Below are 11,357 nucleotides of genomic sequence, written 5' to 3'. Positions count from 1 at the left end.
CTGGGATACAAAAGGCCTATATTGTTTCTCCGATGTCCCCTAACAGAAGACAAGGAGGAAATCCCCAAGGTTCTACAGACAATGTCCCCTTACAGAAGACAAGGAGGAAACCCCCAAGGTTCTACAGACAATGTCCCCTAACAGAAGACAAGGAGGAAACCCCCAAGATTCTACAGACAATGTCCCCTTACAGAAGACAAGGAGGAAACCCCCAAGATTCTACAGACAATGTCCCACATCAGTTGCCTCTTCTTTCCCAAAACCAGCACATTTAGAGAAAAATGTATGTCTTGGACATCAAATTTTGGTAGATACTTAAAAAGAGAAGGTATATTATAACTTGATAATTTCTTGCATGATACACAAATATAAATAACCCAATACTCAATGTGACGAAAATCAATTTTATTGATCAGGTTATCTATATATAATTACTTGGACAATTTAATCCTCATCATAATAAATAAAATATCATGTTGGTTTGTGGTCTTTACCAACAGCTTCTGCAATAGATGAGAAGCCGTCCGCCTCTAGTATCTGTCCAAGTTCCCGCTTAATTTTTTTGACTACTGGTGGTCCGCCATATATTAGTGCACTGTACAACTGTACAAGACTAGCTCCGGCTCTGATTTTTTCATAAGCATCTTGACCAGTGGAGATACCTCCTACACCTATTATGGGCAGTGTACCCCTGGTCAGTCTATACATGTCTGATATGGTGTCCGTAGCCAGTGCCCGAAGAGGGGCCCCACTTAGTCCACCAGTCTCTGTCTTGTGGCCACTCTGTAAACTGGATGGCCGTGAGATTGTTGTGTTACTTATAATGAGCCCGTCTATATAGCCCTCCCGCTTGGTCACTACTGCTGCCACATCCTCCTTGTCCTTTTGTGTGAGGTCAGGAGCAATCTTGACAAGGATGGGTGGTTTCTGGTCATTCTTTAGACTGTCCCTAGCCGCTACCACTTGGTCCAGTAGTTTTTCCAGTCGCTCCTTGCCCTGCATGTCCCTCAGTCCAGGTGTGTTGGGACTGGACACGTTCACGACAAGGTAGTCGGACACACCTCCAAACTGTTTCACCCCCTCCACATAGTCCCCTATTGGGGAGGATGACTCTTTATTCTTGCCAAGATTGACACCCACCAACCCCTGCGTGGCTCCTGGCCTCTCCCTGTCCCGTATCCGTCTCTGGATCACCGCTGCGTGCCCCTGACTGTTAAAGCCATATCTAGGAAAAAAGGGAAAATTCATCTAAAATATTGTGCAATCTTGAAAGTTATTTATAGTCAAATGATGTCAATATTTATGTTTAAGGCCACATTAGATATGTATTTACTGGGACCAGACAATGTATAATAACAACAAGAGGCCCAATGGGCCTGCATCGCTCACCTGGTATTAATCTCACACTTGTAATCTTAAAAGTGGATTAAAATACAGCTACAGGCAGAATATCAGTGTTTGATTCATAAGAAACATATGACGCCTGTGACCCTTGAATGTCGAACATGGACATTAGGTTGAACAGAGTTTATAGTCTTCCAACCCAGCATGCTTCTGGCAAAATATCATTACCCTGGACCTTTTGGTTATACAGAACAAATCATTTAGAGATTTAAACATATATTGACCACTGTGACCTTGAATATGGATGAAGGTCATTCACTTGATAGTCCTTCATCCCAGCATGTTAATGGCCAAAAGTCATCACTCTTGGCCTTTTGCTTATCAAGAAGTCATTCAATGGTTTTAAACATATTTGACCCCTGTGACCTTCAATATATAGGTCAAGGTCATTCATTTGAACGAACTTGGTAGTCCTTCATCCAAGCATGTTACTGGCATTATACTAGGCCTCTTGGTTATTCAGAAGAAGTTGTTTAAAGGTTAAAAACATATTTGACCCCTGTGACCTTGAAAAAAGATTAAGGTCATTCATTTGAACAAACTTGGTAGCCCTTCATCCCAGCATGTTACTGGCCAAATATCATCACCCTAGGCCTCTCGGTTATTCAGAAGAAGTTGTTTAAAGGTTTTAAACATATTTGACCCCAGTGACCTTGAATATAAGTCAAGGTCATTAATTTGAACAAACTTGGTAGCCCTTCATACCAGCATGTTACTGGCCAAATATCATCACCCTAGGTCTCTCGGTTATTCAGAAGAAGTTGTTTAAAGGTTTTAAACATATTTGACCCCAGTGACCTTGAATATAAGTCAAGGTCATTTATTTGAACAAACTTGGTAGCCCTTCATACCAGCATGTTACTGGCCAAATATCATCACCCTAGGTCTCTCAGTTATTCAGAAGAAGTTGTTTAAAGGTTTTAAACATATTTGACCCCTGTGACCTTGAATATAAGGCAAGGTCAGTTATTTGAACAAATTTGGTAGCCCTTCATCCCAGCATGGTACTGGCCAAATATCTTCATCCTAGGCCTCTTGGTTATTCAGAAGAAGTTGATTAAAGATTTTTACATATTTGACCCCTGTGACCTTGAAAATTGATGAAGGTCATTTATTTGAACAAACTTGGTAGCCCTTAATCCAAGCATGCTTCTGGCCAAATATCATCACCCTAGGCCTTTTGGTTACTGAGAAGAAGTTGTTTAAAGTAAAAAGTTGACGCCGGACGGACGCCAGGTGAGCTAAAAATTAGACATGCATGAGGGACCAGCTGGTATAATGTATTTAGGTGCACCAGGAAGCAGTATGCACTCTAACATCAGCTAAGATAAATATCTTTAACACTGTCACACAATTCAGCAGTACAAAAACATATTCAGTAAAGCACTCAGTATTATACAGGTAAATAATAAAACATGATTTACTGATAAAAGTAAATGTACATCGATACATTATAATTCATTTTATCTGAAAATTCTTGTTATTTAAAACCTATCAAACAAGGGAACTGTCTGGGTACCTGTTGATGACAGCTTTATCCTCTGGAAGACGGAACACGCGGGGGCGGGGATTACCAGGCTGAGGCTGCGGTGTTACACTTCCAACCTCCACAAAGCCAAAACCCATAGCCAAGAGTCCCTCAACAGCCTCACCGTCTTTGTCAAACCCTGCTGCCAGCCCAACAGGGTTGTCAAACTTTCTGCCAAATACAGTTGTACTCAGAGAAGGTGGGTCTGGTTTCCACTGTCGGGGCACCAGCTTGTACTTGACAGCCTTTACTGCTAGTCTATGGGCTGTCTCAGCACCCAGGACATGCATAGCTGGCATCAACAATTGTCTATAGAACTTCTCATTTCCTGATACTGTCTCAAAGCCGACAAACACCAGCGTACCACCAATCACCATGATGCCCAACTCCTTCATGTGCTTCCCAAATGAGAATGTCGTTCGCAGTTTCATCTTATATCATCATCTGTTGTCCTTCTGAAACACAGAGGTATCCTTTTATCAATTAAGTTGTAAGATATAGAAATGATGGAAGCAATAGCATACCAAAATGACTAATAGTTTTGTCTAACTTAATATCAGATCACATCATTATGGATATTAAATACCATTCAATTAGACTCAAGTCATGAATTTGTTCCATTGCAGTAACACAATACCATTCAATTAGACTCAAGTCATGAATTTGTTCCACTGCAGTAACACAATACCATTCAATTAGACTCAAGTCATGAATTTGTTCCACTGCAGTCACACAATACCATTCAATTAGACTCAAGTCATGAATTTGTTCCACTGCAGTAACACAATACCATTCAATTAGACTCAAGTCATGAATTTGTTCCACTGCAGTCACACAATACCATTCAATTAGACTCAAGTCATGAATTTGTTCCACTGCAGTCACACAATACCATTCAATTAGACTCAAGTCATGAATTTGTTCCACTGCAGTCACACAATACCATTCAATTAGACTCAAGTCATGAATTTGTTCCACTGCAGTCACACAATACCATTCAATTAGACTCAAGTCATGAATTTGTTCCACTGCAGTCACACAATACCATTCAATTAGACTCAAGTCATGAATTTGTTCCACTGCAGTCACACAATACCATTCAATTAGACTCAAGTCATGAATTTGTTCCACTGCAGTCACACAATACCATTCAATTAGACTCAAGTCATGAATTTGTTCCACTGCAGTCACACAATACCATTCAATTAGACTCAAGTCATGAATTTGTTCCACTGCAGTCACACAATACCATTCAATTAGACTCAAGTCATGAATTTGTTCCACTGCAGTAACACAATACCATTCAATTAGACTCAAGTCATGAATTTGTTCCACTGCAGTCACACAATACCATTCAATTAGACTCAAGTCATGAATTTGTTCTACTTCAGTCACACAATACCATTCAATTAGACTCAAGTCATGAATTTTTTCCACTGCAGTCACACAATACCATTCAATTAGACTCAAGTCATGAATTTGTTCCACTGCAGTCACACAATCCCATTCAATTAGACTCAAGTCATGAATTTGTTACACTGCAGTCCCACAATACCATTCAATTAGACTCAAGTCATGAATTTTTTCCACTGCAGTCACACAATACCATTCAATTAGGCTCAAGTCATGAATTTGTTCCACTGCAGTCACACAATACCATTCAATTAGGCTCAAGTCATGAATTTGTTCCACTGCAGTCACACAATCCCATTCAATTAGACTCAAGTCATGAATTTGTTCTACTGCAGTCACAATGTCATAATTAGGTGGGATTCAGACTTGTGCTATATTTCAGTCAGCCTAGTGTCGCAATGAAGACCCACTACAGGTGGGATTCAGTCTGACTTATGCTATAATTCAGTCAGCCTAGTGTCACGATGTAGTCCCACTATAGGTGGGATTCAGTCTGACTTATGCTATAATTCAGTCAGCCTAGTGTCGCGATGTAGTCCCACTATAGGTGGAATTCAGTCTGACTTATGCTATAATTCAGACAGCCTAGTGTCGCGATGTAATCCCACTATAGGTGGGATTCAGACTGACTTATGCTATAATTCAGTCAGCCTAGTGTCACGATGGAGTCCCACTATAGGTGGGATTCAGACTGACTGATGCTATAATTCAGTCAGCCTAGTGTCACGATGGAGTCCTACTATAGGTGGGATTCAGTCTGACTTATGCTATAATTCAGTCAGCCTAGTGTCACGATGGAGTCCCACTATAGGTGGGATTCAGACTGACTTATGCTATAATTCAGTCAGCCTAGTGTCACGATGGAGTCCTACTATAGGTGGGATTCAGTCTGACTTATGCTATAATTCAGTCAGCCTAGTGTCACGATGGAGTCCCACTATAGGTGGGATTCAGACTGACTTATGCTATAATTCAGTCAGCCTAGTGTCACGATGGAGTCCTACTATAGGTGGGATTCAGTCTGACTTATGCTATAATTCAGTCAGCCTAGTGTCACGATGGAGTCCCACTATAGGTGGGATTCAGACTGACTTATGCTATAATTCAGTCAGCCTAGTGTCACGATGGAGTCCTACTATAGGTGGGATTCAGTCTGACTTATGCTATAATTCAGTCAGCCTAGTGTCACGATGGAGTCCCACTATAGGTGGGATTCAGACTGACTTATGCTATAATTCAGTCAGCCTAGTGTCACGATGGAGTCCTACTATAGGTGGGATTCAGTCTGACTTATGCTATAATTCAGTCAGCCTAGTGTCACGATGGAGTCCCACTATAGGTGGGATTCAGACTGACTTATGCTATAATTCAGTCAGCCTAGTGTCACGATGGAGTCCTACTATAGGTGGGATTCAGTCTGACTTATGCTATAATTCAGTCAGCCTAGTGTCACGATGGAGTCCCACTATAGGTGGGATTCAGACTGACTTATGCTATAATTCAGTCAGCCTAGTGTCACGATGGAGTCCTACTATAGGTGGGATTCAGTCTGACTTATGCTATAATTCAGTCAGCCTAGTGTCACGATGGAGTCCCACTATAGGTGGGATTCAGACTGACTTATGCTATAATTCAGTCAGCCTAGTGTCACGATGGAGTCCCACTATAGGTGGGATTCAGTCTGACTTATGCTATAATTCAGTCAGCCTAGTGTCACGATGGAGTCCTACTATAGGTGGGATTCAGTCTGACTTATGCTATAATTCAGTCAGCCTAGTGTCACGATGGAGTCCCACTATAGGTGGGATTCAGACTGACTTATGCTATAATTCAGTCAGCCTAGTGTCACGATGGAGTCCTACTATAGGTGGGATTCAGTCTGACTTATGCTATAATTCAGTCAGCCTAGTGTCACGATGGAGTCCCACTATAGGTGGGATTCAGACTGACTTATGCTATAATTCAGTCAGCCTAGTGTCACGATGGAGTCCTACTATAGGTGGGATTCAGTCTGACTTATGCTATAATTCAGTCAGCCTAGTGTCACGATGGAGTCCCACTATAGGTGGGATTCAGACTGACTTATGCTATAATTCAGTCAGCCTAGTGTCACGATGGAGTCCCACTATAGGTGGGATTCAGTCTGACTTATGCTATAATTCAGTCAGCCTAGTGTCACGATGGAGTCCCACTATAGGTGGGATTCAGTCTGACTTATGCTATAATTCAGTCAGCCTAGTGTCACGATGGAGTCCTACTATAGGTGGGATTCAGTCTGACTTATGCTATAATTCAGTCAGCCTAGTGTCACGATGGAGTCCCACTATAGGTGGGATTCAGACTGACTTATGCTATAATTCAGTCAGCCTAGTGTCACGATGGAGTCCTACTATAGGTGGGATTCAGTCTGACTTATGCTATAATTCAGTCAGCCTAGTGTCACGATGGAGTCCCACTATAGGTGGGATTCAGACTGACTTATGCTATAATTCAGTCAGCCTAGTGTCACGATGGAGTCCTACTATAGGTGGGATTCAGTCTGACTTATGCTATAATTCAGTCAGCCTAGTGTCACGATGTAGTCCCACTATAGGTGGGATTCAGACTGACTTATGCTATAATTCAGTCAGCCTAGTGTCACGATGGGGTTCTTCTATAGGTGGGGTTCAGACTGACTTATGCTATAATTCAGTCAGCCTAGTGTCACGATGGGTGGGATTCAGACTGACTTATGCTATAATTCAGTCCGCCTAGTGTCACGATGGGGTCCTTCTATAGGTGGGGTTCAGACTGACTTATGCCAGCATTCAGTCAGCCTAGTGTCGCGATGTAGTGCCACTATAGGTGGGATTCAGATTGACTTATGCTATAATTCATTCAGCCTAGTGTCACGATGGGTGGGATTCAGACTGACTGATGCTATAATTCAGTCAGCCTAGTGTCGCGATGTAGTCCCACTATAGGTGGGATTAAGTCTGACTTATGCTATAATTCAGTCAGCCTAGTGTCACGATGGGGTCCTACTATAGGTGGGGTTCAGACTGACTTATGCTATAATTCAGTCAGCCTAGTGTCACGATGGAGTCCTACTATAGGTGGGATTCAGTCTGACTGATACTATAATTCAGTCAGCCTAGTGTCACGATGGGGTCCTACTATAGGTGGGATTCAGATTGACTTATGCTATAATTCAGTCAGCCTATTGTCGCGATGTGGTCCCACTATAGGTGGGATTCAGTCTGAATTATGCTATAATTCAGTCAGCCTAGTGTCACGCTGTAGTCCCACTATAGGTGGGATTCAGTCTGACTTATGCTATAATTTAATCGAGTTAAATGGAAGCAATTGTCATTTATTACTTTAATAGTAAAAGATGACGAGGGAAGTAACTCCAAGGACATGATGCAAGTAATGTGAAAAGAAAAGTAACTACCAGAACACTACATGTCACCAGTAAAAGATGATAATGGGAAATAACATTTGGTACACCATGTTATGTTACACAACATGCTGACAACACACCATCTATACAACATTAACTATTCATGATTCAGGTAACACCCATTGTACATATATAATTAGGCACGTGGGACAATTTAATCTAACCTTTCCCTACCCCTGTCTGGTTTGGGGAGTTCACACTCTAGATCTCGTTCCTATCTCTATGTCATCCATGACAGACCTTGTCGCCACTAGGTGGATAGCCCTNACCAGTGACAGGAGGAGAGGGGCAAGACAAGCAACTCCAAGAACATCTACATCATTAGTAAAAGTCAAGATCTCTCAGCACACTTAATCACCACTTACCTCGATAATTGATGTATCAGCAAAACTGCCAGTAAATATCCTGTATGTCTGGTTACTCGAACAATACCATAAACAGTTTTAATTACATGTTCAAGGGAGATGACTCACTTCTACAAATATAAAAAAAAGCATATCTAATTTCATTTGCTGTCTAAATTGTATGTTGGTACAGTACAATCCAGTTTGAAATATCTAGATTTATTGATGTTTGAAATGTCATTATGTCTTCAGGTATCCAGATACATTAATGCATGTTCTTGTGGGATGAGTCAGGACCCTCATCACACTATAACTACATTTGAGAGTCCCTGCCACTGTTCCATTGGGTGACACTAAATAGTATGAATGTATACTCCAGGGTGGAAATCTTTTAGTATGCTCACAGACACTTAATATCCTAAAACTGCATACTTTATACTGAACCCGCTCAGTTTAGTTATAAAACGGCCGATATCCGGTGGGTGAAAAACTCAAGCCTGACTGGGCTAAAGCTTAAGGTGTGCCCTAATGGAGAACCCCACAAAACAAGCCTGCTTGTAACACTTGATAATGGTATAATTATGGTAACATTTGATAATGGTATAATTATGGTAACATTTGATAATGGTAATATTCTGTTAAAACTTGACAATGTCAATGGTATAAATCTGGTCGCAATTTTTAAAATTTCAGTAGTAAATTTTGGGAATAATGCATAAATAATAAATAGATGTTATTGGGAATGTGGCCCATTATTGGCCCAAAAGGTCCCCAGTTAAAAATCACTATAACGGTAATTCTGGAAGCACTTGGTAAAGGTGATGCATTTATATGCAGATGATAAAGTGTTTATCTACACTTTAACATTGCTATCACAAGAAACTTCAATGCTAGAGCTTAACATCAATATAAGAGAACACGATGCAATCATTATGTAAGACCACCGCCACTTATGTGGTGTGTAATGAGTAACCCCCACCCCCTTATACTTGCATGAACATTGGAAAATTCCAGATTCAATCCCTACATAAATGTCACCAGACATTTTGGAGTAATGTTCCATCCATATGTTCATTTTGAAAGTAACATAATGACCTTTTATAACAAACAATTTGCCAGGGGTATGACTTAATTTAGTTGTCCTGGTATTGTTTTACCACCAACTGACAGTATATTTAATTCATTTCAGCCCTAACAACAATCTAAATATACACGCACAAAAACAGTTACATCACAATTACAGGAAGCCATTCTTTTCTTCAGAAAAAGTTGTTTGTGTATTTGATTCAAATTTGACCCCTGTGACCTCAATTATGGGTCAAGGTCATTTATCTATGCAAACTTAGTAGTACTCTGTGCAAGCAAGCTAATTTGGTACCATGACTGTTGGCCTCCAAGGTCTGAAAGAGATGTTGTTCGAGTATTGTTATTTTTTTGTAATTTTACGAATATGACCTCCGATTCAATGACCATGAATAAAGGTCAAGGTTATTCCATTAGCAAAGTTTAGAGCACTCCATACCAGCAAGATACTGATCAAATACCAAGACACTTGGCCTTTTGGTTCTTCTAGAAGCTGTTTGAGCCTTTGTTTTCTTTTTAAACTGAATGTCAAATTGCATTCCATTCCATGAAAATATGAATACCTCATAATCTACCATTATGACAGAAACAAGTTGTTACTGTGCTGGCCATTAATTGTATATTTTATTCATTGTAACGTGATCTACAAAGCTGATTAGGCCTAATGCTCATAAATACAATTTTCAGAAAATATAGTTCTTTTTCCTCTATGACTTGAAGTTGTAAAAGTGACAGCTTTAATTTGCAGATCAACCTATTATGATTGAAATATCTAATTCACAAACAAAACGGCAATACTTGCATCGTTTTGTGATGTTCGACATCAATCGAGCTGGGATAAAGTCATAATTGTATCGATTCGATCCAAACATTAACTGCCAGTGAAAGCACATGGTGTGTTGAGTTTGGCTTGTCGGCAGTTAGTCGTCCGACGGTACGTACCGAGTCGATGGATTTCACGTGTGTGAAGGCCTAATTGTTATACACTACCTAAAAAACTATGACAACAACGATTGTGTGTCACTACTGGTACTCTACAGAGCCCACTGATATAGCATACTTGTTAACGTTCACTTTGAGGGCCACAAACAGCGCCATATACTTACCACTCCACGAAGTACGGCTTACACAACAACACAACTGTCTAAATAAAAACCGGCGCGTATTCCGGAAACAAAAAATAATTATCGCGTGACTACGTGCAGTCCGGTAACATCAGCGCGAAGAAATATACTGGATACAAATAGGTGCGTGTGGATGATGAGCATCTATGTCAGTTATGAACTTTTCTAAAACAAAACGCCGTATCTATCTTTAGGCATTATAAAATGTACAAATGGATTGGACAACAAGTTATTACAATTTAATAAAATCCCCTCCTAAATACATATGGTAAATACAATATTAATGTATATATGTTTTTGGGGGAACGGGCGGAGGATAGGGTGGAGAAGGAAGGGTATGGAGGTGGGGTTAGGGGGATAGGGAATCAGGCGCGTAGCTAGCCCATTTACCATGTTACCGGGTTATCTAAAAAAAGAAATCGTGTAAAATGTGAAAAGGATCCGCATTTGAATAAATTATAAATTATACAAAATTTCAAGACATGCAGCCCGGTATAGTAATTTTATAATGAACAAGATCAATGTAACAAAGTCATCAGGCAAAATAATGAAATGCAATTTCATAAACATATATAACAACGTACACATATAAATAAAAATAAGGAATAATAATTATAATTATCAAAACCTATTGCTGGAGTTGATGTAATGATACACTTGTCTAAAAACTTTTGTATCGGTTTCTACCGAAAGTTGGGTATTACCAAACAAAAGTAATTCAAAATCAAAATCAACATACAAGGCATTCAAATTTTGGAACAGGATTGCGTCTTTCGTCGTTAAAAAGTTAGCACTCACAAAAAAAGTGACAGGCATTTTCACAGGGATGGCCACAATTACAAACTGGACCATCAACAAGATTTTTCCCTATAAAGCTCATATTTAAGTGGACTACACTGATATCTAAGTTTTGTATGCAAAATGTTTAATTTACGTTCACCGAAACCTAAGTAGATTGGCGGAGGAGATAGTACGTTTGAAGTTAACGAGTTTTTAAAAGAATGTAAAGAAGTCAATGA

The 11,357-nt window shown here is 40.0% G+C and overlaps 1 protein-coding gene across 1 annotated transcript; it reads right to left on the bottom strand.

Moving 5' to 3' along the window:
* Positions 1-377: 377 nt before the first annotated feature.
* Positions 378-10,383, bottom strand: LOC110441362 (dihydroorotate dehydrogenase (quinone), mitochondrial-like). The gene is made up of 4 exons (XM_021484478.1): positions 10,321-10,383; positions 8,153-8,262; positions 2,924-3,387; positions 378-1,225 (listed from the first exon to the last, which is right to left on the bottom strand). The coding sequence occupies exons 3-4, from the start codon at positions 3,361-3,363 to the stop codon at positions 472-474; spliced, it is 1,194 nt and encodes a 397-aa protein (XP_021340153.1). The 5' UTR covers positions 3,364-3,387; positions 8,153-8,262; positions 10,321-10,383; the 3' UTR covers positions 378-471.
* Between the last annotated feature and the right edge of the window lie 974 nt (positions 10,384-11,357).

The sequence above is a fragment of the Mizuhopecten yessoensis genome, unplaced genomic scaffold (genome assembly GCF_002113885.1).
Source record: "Mizuhopecten yessoensis strain PY_sf001 unplaced genomic scaffold, ASM211388v2 scaffold715903, whole genome shotgun sequence".
In the NCBI taxonomy this organism is placed as follows: Eukaryota; Metazoa; Mollusca; class Bivalvia; order Pectinida; family Pectinidae; genus Mizuhopecten; species Mizuhopecten yessoensis.
Note: the sequence above shows the minus strand (reverse complement) of the source record. Positions and strands in the feature narration are given on the sequence as shown.

Coding starts and splice junctions, on each gene's coding strand:
- LOC110441362 (XM_021484478.1), bottom strand. CDS start 3,363: ATGAAACTGCGAACGACATTCTCATTTGGGAAGCACATGAAGGAGTTG. Junction 1,226..2,923: donor GATAAAGCTGTCATCAACAG/GTACCCAGACAG, acceptor CTTTTTTCCTAG/ATATGGCTTTAACAGTCAGG.